This window comes from Populus trichocarpa, chromosome 9 (assembly GCF_000002775.5).
Source record: "Populus trichocarpa isolate Nisqually-1 chromosome 9, P.trichocarpa_v4.1, whole genome shotgun sequence".
In the NCBI taxonomy this organism is placed as follows: domain Eukaryota; kingdom Viridiplantae; phylum Streptophyta; class Magnoliopsida; order Malpighiales; family Salicaceae; genus Populus; species Populus trichocarpa.
The window spans coordinates 5477107-5496648 of record NC_037293.2 but is presented as its reverse complement, the minus strand read 5'-3'; the positions used below and the strand labels follow the sequence as shown (position 1 = coordinate 5496648).

Here is a 19542-nt window from a genome sequence, read left to right as displayed (position 1 = left end):
AATTGAAAAATAAATATTCAAAACAAATTATATATAGCAATCAAAAGTTTGAGGATCAAATTTGATATAATCAGCAAATAATGACATTTCTAAATTTTTCACAACTTCCGGAAAGTGTTTTCCGCCCAAATTTTCCAGGAAAACACTTTCCTGAAAACCAAGCCAAATTTTCCTTTGACTGGAAAGTGTTTTCCGTTGACCAACTTTTCTAATGGCAAACAAACACAGGAAAGTTTGGAAAGTGGTTTCCCGAAAACCACTTTCCGGAAAACAAACACAGCCAAAAGAAAAAACATTTTCCTGGAAACCAAACCAAATTTTTCTTTGACTGGAAAGTGTTTTCCGTTGACCGGAAAGTGTTTTCCGTTGACTAACTTTTCTAATGGCAAACAAACACAAGAAAGTTTGGAAAGTGGTTTCATATCCAATTTGACGTGAAACAAGAGATTAAAAAAGAGAAAAAGAAGCCAAAAAAAGGAGAGAAAGCTGAAGATGAAAAAACAATGGGGTCGGAAAAGTTTACAGCTTTACCATTTTTATTTAATTCATTACCAACTAACTCCTAATATCTGGAAAATTATATATAAATAATAAAACCCTAATCAAAATTAAATTCAGGCTTAAACACAACTAACTAATAAAAATTTAATAAAATAAAATAAATTAAAGTCCAAATAAAGATAAATAAAATATAATAACTTGGACTTGAATGAGCCTAATCTTCCAATCAAAAAACAACGAGTTGAGTTATTCTTCATTGTCTATAATCATAAAAGTATGTAAACAATATTTCGAGTCAGGTGTGGCATCACAATTCTTTTTCTTGGTTTTACAGTAATATCATATTCTTGGCCTAGATTTTGCATCAAAACTAAGTTCACAAATCTCTATGAGAAAGATAGAGCCTAGCATAGCAATACTTTAGTTTCAAATCCTAAATCAATTCAAAATCATCATAAAACAATGACAAGTATCCATCACAGAGAAAGAAAAATGTTTGCCCTGCCAACACAACATCGCCTTGATGATTTGGAATGAAAGGTCTCAAGCTGCCTGCCTAGTCTAATTCCACAATTCTAATAGACAATTGACTTTTTTTAAGTACGCAACTTCTTTTCTTTTCCCTTTTTCTTTAGAATTATGTCACTGGTAACATTTTACCTTGCCATCAGTTTCCCAAGTCATATACGGTAGCAAATTGCACCACAAAAAAAGAATACGAGAGCACAATCAGCGATGGAGCTTGATCACACAGGCTAATCTTTCAAAGAAGATTGGCCACATTCTCATGCTGAACATCAGGACCGATCGCATCCACTCTGGCGCTACCCTCTCAAATGTACCTAATGTTAACACACGATATAACAGCTCTGGTTCCTCTACAGCTTCGTTCTTCATCCATGTTAGAGTAAATGCAAAACCTGTTAGATAAACAAAAATCAAAGCTGCAGCAATCAGAATAACAGATGCTAGAAATGTTTCGAAAATGAAATGAGAACAGAAACACAAGTTGCTAGTTAAATGTTGAGTGAACAACGAGAAGATACACAACGAGATGCCAGATTAGGTTGAACATGTTACACATTTCTTCATGCCGAAGCCATCAAATCTATTAAAATATTTAATTGGGAACTAATGCAAACAAAATATAAAGCAGTAACACAAATTCATGATGTTCACAGTGGACACCATCTCCCGGGTTACCCAAAACAGGGACACATGCACTGTGAAAGGATAAAGTATGAAAAATCAATGCATCCCATAGAGACTAGCTACTCGAGCTCAAGTGACTATCTAAAGAAACATTTGTTTTATCCGAAGCTCTCACTTCTCTGCCATCTCTATCCAGGCAGCAGATTATCTCCCAAAGACACTCAAGAAAATCAACCAATTACCACTCCCTGCTTTGGTCTCCAAAATTTGGACTACTTTCAAGCTGAAACCGTATAGTTTACATCTCTCCAATTGGATACCTACTGATGTATCATGTTAGAATGAGGAAAAGAGAGACGCCAGTAATTAATTCACTCCACAATCCCCATATCATTGTGGCCATTGGTGTCTACCAACTTGGCCAGGCTCCTCCACTTTCACAAAACCAGCCATGTTTTTTTCTTATAAAACAAAGCACATTGCTTTCTACAGCATACTCTACAAATTTTTTTCCAGGAAAAAAAAAGGTATTGTGCGTATCCATCATGCTTCTAAATTGGGCATAAGTACCAAAGTGTTTGGAAACTCAATGTGAGTCCCGCATGTGTCAAAATGCATAAAAACTTTCATGATAAAATTGTCTGTGCTGAATTAATGCAACCCAACAGAGCAATCGTTTATCCAATTAAAACTGAAAATAACTCAAATATCCATTAGGTAATGCTTAGAATCTAACTACAACATGTACTTAGTTTAGCATAGCTAAATAGCTAAATATCCAATGGACAGATCATATAACATACTGGAAGGAAACTCAAATTGGTGAATGATAACTCTTCAGAGAAGATCAGAAACTAAAACAGGACTTGCAATTTCAAGCATATACTATGACAGGACTAAATAACTCATCATCAGACTTGGCTGGATTTTCAATCACTGATTGCTAAACTATAAACAGATTTCTTTACAGCCTATTTGCATATCTACATGTTTAATAAAAAAATTGCGTAGATTCACCTATGCTTGAATCAGTATTGAAATAAAACCAAGTCCAAACTATTAACAGAAAAATCAAAATTAAACAAGGATTGAAAATATTTGCATATCTATTACTGAAATTACCACTTGATTGATGCAGAGCTGAAATGCAAACTTCATCATTTTGATTAACAGCAGACAATTTCATGCCTACTAGGTATTCTAGAAGAGCTTGAAACTGGAAGTTAGCAGGGCCACTTTCAGCTACGATGCCACCATCAGGAAAAAAAGAAAACAATAAATAGATGGATACAACATGAAAAATTGACAAAGAAAACGGGAGAAAATTTAGCATTTGAAACAAACCTGATCTGTATAAAATTCTTTCACAGGATTCTAGCTGGACAGCCACACCAGAACAGTTAGAGGCGGGAAAAAAGGAGAGTCACAGCTTTCACTCTACAAATGTAGGTTACGGACAATACCTGCTGATCATTTGGAAGATCCCCACGGGAAACAGTTCCCTTGGATGAGCGCTTGGCAGATTTTTCTTCCATATCATTGTATCCAACTATATCATTACCACCATGGGTAATTTCTTCTTCCATTTTCTCCCTAGCTTCTCGGTTACGTTTTCTCACCATTCTTCTAGTTGAGGCAATGGATCTCTCTTCTGGTGTAACTTGTGCAGTTTCAAGCATATTCAGCTGGACATTATCATTGTTTCCGTCCTTAGAATTGCAAGGAAGTCCATATTGAAGCTGGTTTTGAAGCTTCTCAACTTCTTCATTAAGAATTTTATCTGCCATAAATAAACCTCTCAGTAATGAAATAGATGTACAATTATTTAGCCACAAGTTTTGGTCAAAGCAACTAGAGCTTTGCTTCTAAATCAAAAGGGTCAGTAAATGATACTTCCAGTAACATATTTAGCTACAAGTCTTTTCTTCACATGCAATGGAGCAAGAGGTATAATATTGAGTTAGGTAGATGGTTTGATCAGCCATTTTTATCATCAGCACTTGAGGTTGAGCTTCTGCTTTCATTTCTTAAAAAGTCAAATTATGTGTTACACGAACTTTATTTTCATTAGATAGTAGGCACTTGCTATGGCTTGGGTCAAGGATACTTCTGCAGTTTCAATGTGTATGCCACCTGATAATGTACCTACTGACAGCTAGAAAATATAGAGATGCCATTAAAATTGGCTGCTATTGAAAAATTAACAAGCTTCATATGCAATCCCATCGGCCATGGATCCAAACCATCCGTTTCCATTCCATGCTTCATATGTAAAGATTATTATCACTCTCATAGTAATTTCATATCAGATATTATCTTACTACAGATGATAGTAATGCAATAGGATTTTCAAGGTGGCACTATAAAGTGACGATAACCCATCAACACATTACGGAGCTGCACTGCATTGAGTCAACTTTCAAAATTGTTATTCGTTGCTTACAAATATTGAACGGGTGTTACAAGTGGAAAGAAAAGAAAAGAAAAGAAAAAAGAAAGTGGATAATTTTTTATGGTGTAGCCATATGAAATTAATATTTATAACATATATCACATACGAGTTCTCCATTAAGTATAAGCCTTCCTAGACGACTGCCTTGTAAATTGATTAAAAACACTCAAAAAAAACAAAGAAGAAGAAGAAGGAAGGAAGGAAATTTGGCATTCGTCAAGCAATATAGTGTTCCTTACTTTTCTGGTTCTCTTCCATTAAGAGCTTCTGGTACTCGGCACATTGTTCATCCATGGTGGACCTGCAAGAAAAATAAAATGAATGAGTGAAATTTATAGTGAAGGAAAAACATGTAGAACCACCACAAAACTTAGGAAAGGACAAGGGGGAATATTGGATGCCTGATTGAAGCAGCTTCACTTCTCAAATCACTGGCTTGTTTACGCAACCTGTCATTTTCATCTTTCAAGTATTGTATCATCTCTTCAGCAACTGCAGGGACCATTTTTTTGTGGCATTAATTTACAAAGAATAGCACCAGAGAACCAAGAGAAACAAAAAAATAAAAGATTTTTGCGGTTATATTGGGCTTCTTCTTCACTAATTAAACCTTAAATTGAAAAGAAAAGCATACCAGAGGCATAATTCAAAAACTTGACTTCTTGATCTTTGTTGAGCTCATCAAACTCTGACAATTGTTTCTTCTGCAAACAAACATGGAATCATCGATGAATTACATAATTAAACCAAATGGGTGTTCATAATTAGAAGATCTCTCGTCTTGTCTTGCAAAAGAAAAGAAAAGCAGCACACCTTAAGCTTATCGTACTTAGCGTAGAGTTTTTTATACAAATCCTCCATCAAAAAAAAAATTCCAAACCCTGAAACAAAAATTAGCAAATTTTATTACCATAAACAACTAGTCAATAAATCATAAAAATAAGAAAGCAAAGTAAGTAGTTTTACCTTAATCAATTGCTCTTTCGGAAATCAAAAGGATTACTGTGTGATTGGGCGTTTCGGGAACTGAGGTGAGGCGGGAAAATTGAAGATTGAAAATTTAAAGGACAGGACAGGAGAGGAAACTCCGTCACTCGCACTCTCTGAGATTTGTTTTGTCGGAGTAATTGATATATATATATTCTATTATTATTGTTGTTGTTTAACTATAGTTGGGTTGGGCCTTCCAGCCTAAAGAAAGAAACATTATTAAAATTATGGGTCTTTCCTGTCCAAGCACTTCAAACTCAATATGAGTTTTTTTTTTTTTTTTTCATGAACATGGTTATGAAACAAATGAGTTATATACTATATTATTGCCTGCACTAAAGGTAAAATCAATTTTTTTTATGGATGTAAAAAAAATATTAAGGTATTATTAATGTGTTTATTGGCAAAACAAAAAAAACTATATAAGAATTTACCTGATGTGATTTAGTTGACTTAGTAAGTCTAAATATAATTCATATAACCGATAAAAATATAATTTGACTAAAGAAGACTAAAATATCTTTTTAAAATATTAAAATGACAACATATTAGATTGATTCAGGTCAACTTGGGTTGATCTATCAAATTTATTACCTAAATCATGAGACCTTAATAACCTTATAGAAAGCAAATAAATAAATAAATATTAAACTCAATTTTCAATCAACTCAATATTGAATGATAAATTTAAAAACAAAATTCAACTAAAAGAATGAGTTAAATTAACCTGACAAATATGATTCATGAGACTGGAAAACTCCATAAAAGGCAAATAAAAATAAATTATAAAACTCAATTCTTAATTAACCTAGTGTTAAAAGATAAAATTAAAAAAAAAATACAAAAAACTACTCGAGTCAACCAACCAAACTCATGACCATAATCATGAGACCGAGATAACCTCATAGAACACAAACCGAAACAAATTATGAAGACTATTGAAAGATAAAATTGAAAATAATTCAACTAAAAAAAGAAAAAAAACCCTGAGCCAATTAGCATAACCTACGAACTAAGTTATTAGACCGTAATAACTCATAAAAATAAAATAAAAGTAAAAATTATATAGACCAATTCTCAATCAATCCAATGTTAAAGGATTAAATTGAAAAAAATCAAATAAACAAAATGATTCGAGTCAACCTGAGTTAACTCATTAAACTTAGGCTAGGGGACCGTGATAACTCCATAGAAAATAAATAAAAAATAGATATAAAATCAAATTCACAATCAACTTAATATTGAATGGTGAAATTAAAAAAAATTATTCAAAAAACAAATGACAAAAAAAACTCGAGTCACCCTTGCTAACCCACAAAACCAGTAACCTGGATCATGATAACCCCATAAAAAGCAAATAAAAAAACAATTATGAAACTCAATTCTCAACCAACCTAATGTTGAAGGATAAAGTTGAGAAAAAATTAATTGAAAAAAATAACAAAAAAATAACCTGAGTCAACATGATTAATCTGCAAAACTGACGACTCGAGTCATGAGACATGGATAACTCTATTTCTATAGAAAATAAATCAAAATAATTTATAAAGTTTAATATTTAGTAAGCTCAATGTTGGATGATGAAATTAAAAAAAAACTAAATTTAAAATAAAAAAAATCATAAAAATATTTTGAGGATCAAATATGAAAAAAAAACCTTAGCATTCTAACGTTCATTGCCAAAATGTAAAGGAATTTTAATATATGTTAGTTTTATTAAAAATATTATTATTGTGGAAAGTCACTAATACAAGTATGATCTAGTAATTCACCATTTAGTGTTAATCACACTTTTATAAATGCAATTCAAGTCTTTCCAGTTTCCACACGGCCGGAATGAGAGCCTGCAGGGAAGATGAAACTCAAGGAAATTTAAATATAAATTATATAATAGCTCATCACCTCTCTCTTTCTTTTTGATAAACTAAAAGATTTTCAAGATTATGAAATCTCATAATTTTTCATCACAGGTTCCCAATTCCAATAGAGACTATAGTCTCCAATAGCCAAAACCTGCTGTGATTGACACACATGAGTGACATGACTTCTCAAGAAAAAGGTAAAATTTGTCAGGTCTTAGAACAACGTGATTTTCCATGTCAACTTCTTCAGGTGTTGAAGACTAATTTGTGTGCCTCATATTTCTTTCGCTGATCTTCACAAATTTTGTCCTTGGAAAGAAAGAACGCTGCTCCAGAACCAACATGTCCGGCACCGCTTGATGTAGCTATAAAAAAAAACTCGTGATTTCCTTATTAATATATGGTTATGCATGATGCAGGTATAGCAAACTCTATCAAAAGGAGGTGTTCTAATTTCTAAAAGATAAAAATGAACTTATTCCACAACTGAGAATACATGCAGAATTTAACAGAAAAAAAAAGACCTAAAAGTTAACTCTCTACATGGTTAACCATGCTTGTCAGTTTCATGCTCGATCAGGTGGGATACATGATACAATCCTCGAGATTTGGGTGATCAAGAATGTTAAAATCATGAACTCTTCAAGGCTGATAAAGCTTCTTTCGTTGTGGCTGAAATAACTGCGTCTGATGCATTTGGCAAGTAATAGTATTTTCCTGTAGAGAAAGATTTGTTAGCACAATTAATTTGTTATGGCCCTCTTGAAAATGAAGAATTAAAGAGTTTTCAAGTAGACAAACCTTGAGCAACTCTTGCGATTTCTTTAGCAAAACCAGTTGAAACGAACTTGTTTTCTGTGTCAATGACGAGGAGTGACATCCCTGCCTTGTATATTTTCCCAGCCACTTCAAGAATCTCATCCTTCATCAGACAAACAGAAAATGCATTACAATCATAGAAAAGAAAAACTGTAGCAAAATTTTAGGATTGCAGATTTGCTTCTCTATGCACCTCTTCACACAGATAAATTGCAAATCAAGATTTGGGATCTAGAATTTAACGTCCAACATAAGGTATGTTTTAGCAAAAGTGGTGACAAGAAAATTATGCATCCCTTTATAACAAGCTTATTTGGATGGTTGCATATACTCGAATAAGTTTTGTATAGTCTAAAATCAGATAAAAAAAGGTCTAAAATCTGATAGGTCTTGATCATTTCAGAGTGAGCAAATTAGGCAATCTCCTGTATGGGGTCTGTCCGTCTAGTGCCATTTAGAAGCTTTTGTGTTGCAGTTGGCGATATGCTACATGTCTATTCAGAGCTCAAAATTTACCTTCAATTCTTGTGTCGAAGGTCTTGGAGCATCAGGACCAGCAGCTTCGGGATCAGTAGACCTTTTTAGTGATATATTGGCTCTGCCATCAGTTATTGCAACAATCATTATGCGTCCAACATCACCACTCTTCTCTGCATTTAACCCAACCCTGACAGCCTATAAAAAAATCAAGCTCATAAAAGTTAGAATCAGGAAAACAAAATTAGGGATGTGTGTATGCAATTCCAGAAAGCTGATTGCAACAAAAACAAGTGCTGCGCAGCAGCATTTTTTAACAATTTCATGAATAAATCAGAAAGGAATAGCAGCTCAGAAGTTAAAAAAGTAAAGATAATGGCATCAGTTTTCAGCAAGTATATACATGGGATGTCATTCACAATATAAAACACACAGAATACACGAGCACAAATTGAAATATTCAGTAACAGAAAAATTTCCATTTTATGGGAATTCATTTGTTGAGATGTGAACTGGGGGGATAAACTAGATCTGCTTACAGTTGTTAGGCCATGAGCTAAGGGAGAACCACCACCACATGGAAGCCTTTCAAGGCGCTTTCTTGCCATTGAAATTGATCTGGAAGGAGGCAAAAGAACTTCAGCAGCATCTCCACGGAAAGGAATAATAGCAACCTAATTCACATTGACCAGAAAAAGAGTTAGAAAGAATCAGTTGTTTACAATGTGTTAATAGTATTCGATAGTTAAAAGTGCTAGATGCCATCCGGAGCTAACTTCTTTTAGTATAGAAGAATCAGTAGAAATTTGAAGTATAAGGTTTCACAACAATTGAAGTACATGACAGATGTGCTAATTATATATACCTGATCCCTGCTTGTGTAACTCTCAGCAAGCAACTTTAGTGCTGCACCTTTTGCATTTTGCATTCGATTCAATGCCATGCTCCCACTAGCATCAACCACAAATATTACCTGCCATTAACTATGTCTATGAGAATCCAGACATATTAGAAGTTTCAACACTTCAAGGGAGCTCTTTTACCCTCTTTCTCTCTCAATGTCAGGGAAATCAAAACAGCACCAAAACTCCCTCCCTCAATAATGGAACAGAACTTAAACCAAATGCACCCTTTCACAGCAATGGAACAGAAATTAGCCCAACATACCAATCCCATTAAGCTCACAGTGGTTGAAATCTATATATTATTATTACCAGACAAAAAATCTGATAGTGTGGTTGAAGTCTCTAAGATTCAAATTCCATATACTACTAAGAAAAGTCATTATGTTTTGAAGTTTACTTTCATCTCTTTATGGCAAAATGATGGCAATTAAAATTTAAAAATTGAATCTAGAACTTCCACTGAATGGTATACCACACTAATCATAACCTTGAAACACAATCAAAGATAAATATACTGAACTGCAACAGAATTTTGTTTTGAAGCAGAATCATTTTTTCTCTAAAGGAAGTCGAGGATAAATGCAAATAATACAAGAATCCATTGTTACCAGTGCTCCGGCTTTTCTTGCCATTCTCTTTGCCCTCATGTCAGTTTTCTCAACATAAACCTTCCTACTCTTTTGAGTGTCCTTCTCTTTACGCAATTTTTGATATGGAGCAGCTGCCCTGAGGGTTGCATCCACCGCTAATCTCTTTACAGGACCCTTGAATGAGGAATTCAGGAAAATGGATGAAGCAAACCATTCAGTAGGGCAAGGACAAACAGATTATTATGATTTTAGAAAAGGACTGTTAATTCATAATCTAAAGAAGAACCAAAGATAAAATCAATGTATTGGATACAAAGTGATCAGAATTCCTTGTACTGTTATGTCTAGTCATGTAAAATTCTACAGAGAAAAAAAAAAACTGGCCTGAAGTGGAATTTAATTGTCGTTTAAAAAGAAAAGGAGGACAGGGGAGGTAGAAGAGATTCAGGGGACAAACCTTTGGGAGCATGGGTTTAATATACCGTCCTCTGTCCTCCGAAAATATCACATTCTTTGCTCTCCCAGCCTTCCCTCGGCGTCTCTGTGCTTGTTGTGCAAAGAAGAGAAGTTTCTCATCAACGAACCCTCCTTCCGCATCAAAGATGAATTCTTCAGGTATTTGTTCCTGCTGTTGTTCATTCTCTTTATCGTCATCCTAGTTACAGAAAAGAACACTCACATTTCAAACAAGTATGTTCCAGGTAAATAAAGAAGAGATGAATGATAAGTCAGAAGACACCAAACAACAATCTGTTTTCTTGTCTTTCCTTTTTCCTTTTTAAAATATAATATTGGAAAGACCAGAATAATTTTCTGCATCAAACAAATAGTTCATCAATGTTAAGGAACCTTTTGATCTTCCTCCTCATTCTGCTCATCCCCAGAATCTTGATTTTGAGGAGGTGGTGGAGGTGGAGGCTGTTGGTCTTGCTGCTCAGGTGGTTTCTCATTAATTATTGAACGAGGAAGAATAACCAGTTCTACCTGCATAAGATGGTATATCAGAATAGGAAGATAGTAAACTTTATGCAAATCTTATAAAGAGATCATTTCAGTAAGTAGATACAAAGGGATGGTGATAACAAGAGCTAAATTTTTTATAGAAATTATATAAAAGGGTTGAAATCTGTCTCAGAAACTTTGTATAGAAGTGGTTATATCAGTGAATCTTCATCGCAAGCAATGAACACAATTCTTTTCATTTTTCTCTCATTACTTATGAGCACTATGTTTCAGGAAAAATACTTTACAGCTTTCTTAAGGTCATCCACTGTCACTTTTTCACGTCCTTCTAAAGCAGTCAGGCATTTTGCAACACGGGCAGCATAGAGCTCAGCTCTGTGTCCCTGCCATTCATAATATACGTTTAGAAGATCTTAATAGCAGCTCAAAAGTAAGAAGATCAAGTTCAGAAAGAAAAGAAAAGAAAAAAATCTGCAGCCAATTGAGAATTCATGAACATCACAAAACATCCTCATGATTCCATAATGGCACAACACACCAACATAAAGGTTTTTGTTAAGTAGTCCAAGTATAAAGGATGTCAAGGGAGATGATCTGCGGACTTCCTTGATTTTGCTTTCCAACAGAGGGTTTAGGAGGTGGGGGAAAGGGAGGAAGGAAAATAAAATCAAAAGAAGACTCTAAATATTGAGCAAGAGCCTTAATCCCAGTACCTGGCAACCACCTCGAATGGCTTCCAAAACAAGGTACTTCAATTGCTCCCTGCCAATAGTAACATCCTTCAAATACTCCCTTGCCAAAATGATCTGCAGGAAAAATAATTTAGAAACATTGTGTAATTTATCTATGTGGACAAAAAACCATACTGCAGCATCACAAAATGCAATAAGGACCAATTATCATATTCGTCAGAATAACAATGAGCATTTGCATTTTAATGAAGCAAAATGCATGACCTGCAAAATTTGGATATGCTGTCATCATTCTGTATGGTGTTCTAGGTAATTCAATTACCATAGGAAATAAATTACGTGAGCACATCTAATATGTTTAAGAAATTAACTCATCTCCTAGAAACCTTGACAGAGAGGCCTTCTAGAAAGTCAGGCTTGCTAATTATGTATATTATTGTATTAACTATTAACAATGGCTACAAAGAACCATTTAGCAGTAGCACCACAAAATACAGTATCATGGAAGAAAAGTTATATACAAAGTCATAACTGATTGTGATTTGGGGGCTAGTACTAAATGGAGCATGTTAACCATCCCAAACGCAATGGTAGATTCAAAAAAATGATCTCTCCTTTTTCTAGTATATAAAAAAATTACTTCAGATAATCATATAAGCATGTCTTTAAACAGAAGTATCTATTTGTTCCTTCAAAGAATAATCTTCTGCCCTTAAGTATACAAAGAAGCCATTGCAAGTAGGTTGTCCTGTCTTTGGTTTAGACAAGCGATATCAGTTGTTATAGTACTATGGGAAATAATAACCTCCACTTGAACTGGAGTGCATTAAATCATAGACAACAACCTGGCACCTCCTCTCAACTGACAGAGGGGAATTGACACTGGGTTACACCCATCCATTCCCAAGGTTTTTGTTTTGCTAAACTCAAAATTTTCTATTGGAGGGCCAACTCACAGGACAAGTCATTGCTGGACAGTACCTGGGTCTTCGCATATTCGGTTTCTTCCTCAACCATTTTAAATACTTCATTAATATGTTCCTGAAATTGTGTTGCAATTCCAACAGCTGCAACACGATCTTCAAAATTCATTGGAAGATCTGCGCTGCAGAAGAATTGTGTCATTATTGAAATGGTGAGAAGAAAATTAAGGACGAGGAAATTACTCCATTGCTTAAATGAAGGCACATACCTCAAATTAATAGCAATGCGATCTAATAAGTGTTCACGAACAGCACCTTCTTCTGGGTTATAAGTAGCAATCAAAAGTGGCTTGCAAGGATGCCTAAAGCTGATTCCCTCTCTTTCCACGATATTAACTCCTTCGGTCAACACATTAAGAAGCAAATTACTTATACCCTCATCCAAGAGATTAATTTCGTCAACATATAAAACACCTCTATGAGCTTCAGCAAGAAGACCAGGTTGGAAGACAGTTGTTCCTGTTTTCACGGACTCCTCAACATCAACAGATCCAATGAGCCTATCCTCAGTAACTCCCAGAGGAATCTGTGCATGAAGAGACCAGAGTTGTTGCTAAGTAATGAAAACCATCTAAACTACTAAGGCTTTTTTCAAGACACGGACCTGAATGAAAGGAGATCTCACAACTTGGGTCTTGATATTACCATCGGAATCATATTCCACTTGTTCGGCCAAACCATCCTCCCACCTTCAGAAAGGATGGCCAGATGGGTCATTTTGCGAGAGAGAAAAAATTAACAGGTCAAAACAAAAAAAATCCCTTGACCTAGGGGGTTAACATTATGATTCATGACAACATAAATTTGGCAGCTCCATATGATTGCTGACAGAAATTAGATCTGTCAATTTATATAATCCTTTTTTTTTCTATTACGTGATATTTGTTCTGCATGGAATAGAAGTAAATAAGGCTTCAGCTTCCAAATCCATATGCTTAGACTTATTGAAAGGCAACGCTAAAATTTTAAATGCCAACATGGACTTCTTAATCGCATGGCATCTCCAGCTTTATCGTTTACAAACAAAAATTATGGAGTTTTGCATCACTAGTTCTAAAAGGAAAAATGATACATGAGGCTATGATCTAGGCCCAGCCTTGAGCTTTGCTCCTATCAAGTAAGTCACCAGACCAAGAATTAAAGCCAGAACCTAATAATAAATAACCTTAAATTAACCACAACATAGAAAACTGGACAGGAGGCAATACCTCTAGCTGATCTTGAGCAGACAAACACAACTATTTATGGTTAAGGATTATTTTCTGAGCGTGAACAAACAGATAAAATAACCACTTTTTAATGAAGATTTCCCACACTGCTAGCATTGTGTTAATAAACATCACATAAATCAAGGAAAAGTTGTTCTGAGTGGGGGGTGGACAAATAAAAAACTTTGAACAAATGATAGCATATCATTATGTGTTTAAAGTGACAATATGACTTCAGAGCAAAAAATCTTCCATTTTAAGGCGATTAAAGTTGTCTGTGTGAACAAATACTGTCTTCTTTTTTTGTATGTGGAAAAGGAAGAACACACACAGACATGCACACAAATCTTTCAAGCACTCATTGAGCTTACTCTTCAGGGCATACTGGATCTGCATTTGCTATTGAACCCATGACTACATCAATGGGTGGCAAAACTTCATGAAGCCCACGTGCCATAACTGTCTTGGCTGTTCCTCGCTTTCCAGATATAGCAATCCCACCAATCTCACGGTCAATAGCCCCAAGCAAAAGAGCAGTTTTGATAGCATCCTATGATACAATTGACATCATTAGGTACATGTTAATGAAAGATTTATAAGCCAAACATTACAATTATCAAATGAATTTCCAAATTAAACACAACCAATACCGCACTGCACACTTAGTTGTCATAATCATATGCGGTGACACATCCAAAGGCATTCTGCTGCAGCTATGGAGAACAATCACTCGCTTAAATAATTTAGTATCGAAATTTCAAAAAGCCAAAGTCTCTCAACTTAATGACAAAGTTCCTTCAATAATCTTTCAGCATTAATTCATTCATTTTTATCCATAACAACATATCGAATATAACCCTACAAGAACCAACCCATTTCAGTATATCCACCAAAAAACAGCAAACAAACAAAATAATTAAAAACCAATTGACCTTCTATTAGCAAAGGCAAATTTGGTACTAAAAAAGAATAAATTTTTTTTATTACCAGATTGAAGAGAGAGAGAGAGATGTATAGTATAGACCTGGCCAACAACAGCAGCTAAAGGGAAGTACTGTCTTCCATAATAAGATGAGTCCAGCTTCTCAGTGGCAGTATTAGGAGTAGCATCAACAGCAACAGCACCATTGCCAGACTGGAGAGTTACATTTGCAGCAACAACGCGAAAACGACGAGTGTGGGAGAGTCTTTTCTTGGGGTTGAAAGCATAAGAAAAAGAAGAGGTAGGAAAAAGATGGGAGTGTGGTTTGAGTGAAGAAAAAAGAGCAGGAGTAGAAGATTGAAGGGTAGAGAGTGAAGAAGAAGAAGAAGGAGATGTGGGAGAGAATGGCATTGTTTTGTTGTCTTCGGCTTGAAAATCACAAGTGCTATGCTTTGCCTTTTGGTTTCTTATCTGTTACATGATCTGTTATAGATAGGTTTGGGTCCCTTGCTTTTGATGATCATGTTTTATAGTTTATACTCTACTGCTCTCTCTCTCTCTCTCTCTCTCTCTCTCTCTCTCTCTCTCTCTCTCTCTCTCTCTCTCTCTCTCTCTCTTAAGTAATTCGGGATGTTAAGACCAGCTTAGCGCACTACAACTAATTTCTGGATCTATTTTTTATAGGGGTGATGGTGTCCGGGTCAGCTTACACGCACCACAACTAATTTCCCGGACCCATTTTTTTTTTTTCTTTCTTTGGTCACTTTTTGTGGGGGTGATGGATGACATGCATTTTATTTATGGGAAAACTACCATTATATTTTATCATGTTTTCCTCTTTTATTTGAAAATATTATATTTTATATACTAATATTAATATAATTTAACAAAATATACATAGCATAGTTGTTTCAGTGTAGCAATATACATGTATTATTATAAATTGCTAAAGCAAAATTATTATTTTGCTCTTGAGTGGAAAAAATAATGGCAGTTGTGGGGTGCTTTGATCTTTTCTATCGGTTTATTAGTTATTAATAAATTGCTCTTTTTTTCACGGTCAATAAAATTCCGAATTATTAACCAAATACTTTTTTTTACTTTTTATAAACTTTTAAAAAATAAAAATAATTTTTTACTGTTATAATAAAAAAAAAATTGGACTGTTGGATAAGGGTTTTTTGGTTTTCTTTTCTTTATATATTGTTGAAATACATATTTGACCTTAGAAAAGATAAAAAAAAATAAAGTTTGCATTTGAGGGTATTTTTATACTTTCACACAAGTTTTTTGGGGTAATTATTAAGGTCATGGAAGTGTTTTGATATTTTCGTGATAACTTTTTAATTTTTTTAATCAAAAAAGGTGTTAAGCATGCACTAATGAATTAACAGTGTTTGCACTATTTAGGCAGCGCATTTGATGCCCTAGATGGCCAAACTTGACCTTTCTTTGTCTTTTTGGATGCATCATTGTGTCTTTTTTAACATGATGTGGCGTGTGATGGCGTATGGTAGATGGATTGTTGCTAATGGTCTTTTTCTCTCTCTCATGTCAGATAAAGTACATGATTGTCCTCTTTGTTTTTGGTTTTTCAATTTCAGTCTTTATTCTTTTGATTTTTTATTTTGTTTTTATTCCTTTTATAAAAGTTTTTTTTCAATTTGGTCCTTCAATTACAATTTCTTATATGTTTTGTTTTTTCATTTTTGTGCTTATTCTTTTAATTTTTATTTTTTTCTTGGTCATTTTGTTAAAGTTTTTTTGGCTTTCAGTTTCATCTTTCAATCAAAGTTTTTATTGTTCTATTTTTTTCAATTTAACCCTCATTCTTTTGATTTATTCTTTTTTTTTGTTGAAACTATTTTTCAATTCAATTTAACCTTCCAATTGAGAATTTATGTTTGCCCTCTAATTATTTTTTATTTTCACCCTCATTTTCATTTATTCTTTTGTGTGATTGATTTTTTTTTTCTAGTTTTGTTTTTCGACATTTGATTTGTTGGGGATTTAGCTCCGTACAATCTTATCGTTTTGCATTAGTTTTTTTCTTTTAAATATTAGTTTGTGATTATCTTTAATTTTTTTTATGAGTTTATCTCGGTCTCATGATCAAAATCGCGAGTTTTACATGTTTTTTTCTAATATAAATTTATTTAAAATTGTTTTATTTATGTTTGATTTTTTAAGATATTATTAGATTTACTAGAGTCGTATTTGGACATGCAAAAATGAAGAGGTCTGCAATTAGGGTTTGCATCAATGTACAGTTGAATGTCTACTTCGTCTTCGAGCTCGTCTAAGGATGTGTATGCGTTTCTTCTAAACACACTAATATTGGTGTCTGGTTATAGATTGAAAATAATATATAAATTATAGGCTCTATCATTTATATGAGGCAGAACCTCGATTATGGAAAAGCAGTATTTTACTACTTTTTGCAAGTTCAACCACCTGTTGAACTTTCTTATATGGCCGGCAGAGTGAGTTAAACTCTGCACTGTTCATTTTTGTGAAGTGAATAGTGCAGAGTAAAGTGTTGCTGACATTGGTAATGGATAATTTTTCTTTTTTTAAAAAATTTCTAAAATATTTTTATTAACCATGTTATTTAAGAAAAAAAAAACTTTAATTTTCTCTACTTCTCGGAAATTGAGGCAGTGATCATGGATAAATTATATACTGCATTATTGGGTTACGATTGTTTGTAAAAGGTTTTTCATTTTTTTTAAATCTATGAAATATAAAATAAAAAAAACATGTTTATTAATTGGGAATGGAAATTATTTTTTCAATTCTTAATTTTTTTTAAAAAAATTCAAAAGCACTAAAATAGTTTTTTTTTTAATAATTTTTTGCTATAAAAATAAAATTCATGTTTGGAAGTCCTGTATTTTCCATTTTATTTTATTTATTCAATAAATATGTTTAATATATATATTTTTTTAGTTATTTTATAACCCCAATTTAAAAAGCATTATTAACCAAACACATTAAATTACTTTTTATTCAACCTCAATTTCAACCACAGTTTTAACCAAACATATATAAATATCAAACCAACTTTAACTAAAAATATTTTTTATAAAATAATTTTTTTCCAAACCACAACCATAAAAGCTACCACAATATCAAACACACTCAAAAATTCATGCGAAAACCAACATCTTCAATGTGGATGCGTCGTAAAAAACTTCATTGCCCATCGTCTCAAATTATAAATCCTTTCAAGTCAACATATATAACTAAATCATATTAATAAGTAGTAATTTATTGTTACATCAAAAGAAAATTATATAAAAAGCTAAATGAGATATTTTCTTGTTTGACATTGTATCGTGTAAAAACCACAAATCATTAAGGTATTATATATATATACACGAGATGACTTCCCCGCGCGCTGCCGCGGGCTTATAAAACAAATGCACTTGATAGTGTTATAATTGTGAACCAGCGCTAGATAAGTAATAGAAATTAAAGGTATGATGGAGCAAATATTTCATGACGGAAAAAAAAGTTGTGTTGGTGATAAAAAATTATAGCGTTTTTCCCAATAAAATAAACTAAAAAACTATTTAGATAAATATTATAGCAATCCACAGTGTTTTGTGAGAAAAACTACAACGCTTTCTTCATATGATTTAGCTTTATTGTAATTATAATTCTTAACCAACTCAATATTAAAAAAAAAATCGACAAAGATAATTTTGGAAAAAATCATAAAAAAATCACATGGAAAAACACTACAACAATTCACAGTGTTTTAAAGAAAAAAAATAACAAAGCTAAATTCTTAATCGGCTCAATATTAAAAAAAAATCAACATAGATAATTTTAGAAAAAAAAAACAAACACCAAAAAAAGGGGAAAAAATCATGTTGGAAACACTGTAGCAATTCACAGTGTTTTGTGATGAAAGCTACAGTGCTTCCCCACATGATTTAGCCTTATTTGTAATGACTTGTAATTATAATTCACAAACAACTCAATATCAAAAAAATAAAATTGAAAAAGATAATTTGAAAAAAATTATAACAAAAAAAACTATACGAAGAAACACTGTAGCAATCCACAATGTTTTATGAGCAAAGCTACAATACTTTCCCAACATGATTAAGCTTTATTACAAAGTTAAATTTTAACCAACTCAATATTTAAAAAAAATAAAATGGACGAAAATGATTTTGGAAAAAAATATTACAAAAAAAGAAAATACAAAAGAAACTGGAAAAAAACTATGTGAGGAAAAATTGTATCAATCCATAGTGTTTTTTGAGGAAAAACTTGTATTTACTTCTAATTACAATTCTTAACCAGCTTAATATTTAAAAAATAAAATTGACAAAGATAATTTTAGGGAAAAACATAACGAAAACAGAAAAAAACCATGTGGAAAAAAACATTGTAGCAACCAACAGTAATTTTCGAGGAAAGTTAAAGTGCTTTCCTCACATATTGTAACTGTAATTTTTAACCAGCTCAATATTAAAAAATAAAATAAAAAAAGATAATTTCGGAGAAAATCATAAAAAAAAACCATGCGGAGAAACACTGTAGCAATAAACAATGTTTTAAAGAAAACAAATTACAAAACTAAATTCTCAATCAGCTTCATATTAAAAAAAATCAAAAAATATAATTTTAAAAAATAAAGAAATAAAATAGAAAAACTATGTGGAAAAACATCGCAGCAATCCACAGTATTTTCAAGAAAAAAATTACAAAGCAAAAATTTTAACCAGGTCAATATTTAAAAAGTAAAATCAAGAAAAATAATTTTGGAAAAAATAAATGAAAAAAAGAAAAATTAGGAAAGTTGAAAAAAAAAATAATTTAAAAAAAAACGAAAAAAAAAGGGAAAAGTAAAAAAAAAAAAAAAAAAAAAGGAAAGAATCATCGTGGATTACTGTTGTAATCCACGGTGAAATGTATGTGGGGAACAGTGATTCCCCCACACGGTTTAGTATATTAGTTAATAGTCTTTATGAATGAAATCTCATTAATTTAGAGGCGATGAACACCTTTT

General features: G+C 32.8%; 2 protein-coding genes across 3 annotated transcripts; both read right to left on the bottom strand.

Annotated features, from left to right (window-relative positions):
* Positions 1-920: 920 nt before the first annotated feature.
* Positions 921-5239, bottom strand: LOC7482339 (uncharacterized). The gene is made up of 9 exons (XM_002314054.4): positions 5072-5239; positions 4919-4986; positions 4740-4809; positions 4507-4597; positions 4345-4406; positions 3117-3433; positions 2998-3031; positions 2776-2895; positions 921-1421 (listed from the first exon to the last, which is right to left on the bottom strand). Exons 2-9 carry the CDS (start codon positions 4964-4966, stop codon positions 1231-1233), a joined length of 933 nt encoding a protein of 310 aa, XP_002314090.1. The 5' UTR covers positions 4967-4986; positions 5072-5239; the 3' UTR covers positions 921-1230.
* Positions 5240-6949: 1710 nt separating this feature from the next.
* LOC7482340 (magnesium-chelatase subunit ChlD, chloroplastic) lies at positions 6950-15030 on the bottom strand. 2 transcript variants are annotated; one of them, XR_008060135.1, is made up of 16 exons: positions 14619-15030; positions 13966-14144; positions 12991-13075; positions 12596-12912; positions 12385-12508; positions 11425-11517; positions 10999-11094; positions 10598-10732; positions 10206-10403; positions 9767-9922; positions 9119-9226; positions 8793-8927; positions 8293-8451; positions 7759-7879; positions 7515-7674; positions 6950-7322 (listed from the first exon to the last, which is right to left on the bottom strand). XR_008060135.1 is itself a non-coding variant. In XM_006378995.3 (15 exons), exons 1-15 carry the CDS (start codon positions 14925-14927, stop codon positions 7589-7591), a joined length of 2301 nt encoding a protein of 766 aa, XP_006379057.3. In that variant the 5' UTR covers positions 14928-15030; the 3' UTR covers positions 7390-7588. The 2 variants fall into 2 exon arrangements, 1 of the variants encoding a protein (XP_006379057.3); XM_006378995.3 differs by lacking the exon at positions 6950-7322 and having other exon boundaries at positions 7390-7674.
* Positions 15031-19542: the final 4512 nt, after the last annotated feature.

Bases quoted from the DNA above. Each gene is read 5' to 3' on its own strand.
- LOC7482340 (XM_006378995.3), bottom strand. From the start codon at position 14,927: ATGCCATTCTCTCCCACATCTCCTTCTTCTTCTTCTTCACTCTCTACC. The intron at 14,145-14,618 runs GTCTATACTATA...ATTGTATCATAG, and splicing joins TAGCTGCTGTTGTTGGCCAG to GATGCTATCAAAACTGCTCT. The intron at 7,880-8,292 runs GTAAATTTTGAG...TGTCTGATGAAG, and splicing joins CTTCGACACAAGAATTGAAG to GATGAGATTCTTGAAGTGGC.
- LOC7482339 (XM_002314054.4), bottom strand. From the start codon at position 4,966: ATGGAGGATTTGTATAAAAAACTCTACGCTAAGTACGATAAGCTTAAG. The intron at 3,434-4,344 runs GTAAGGAACACT...TATTTATGGCAG, and splicing joins AATGGAAGAGAACCAGAAAA to ATAAAATTCTTAATGAAGAA. The intron at 3,032-3,116 runs GTATTGTCCGTA...GTGGCTGTCCAG, and splicing joins ATCTTCCAAATGATCAGCAG to CTAGAATCCTGTGAAAGAAT.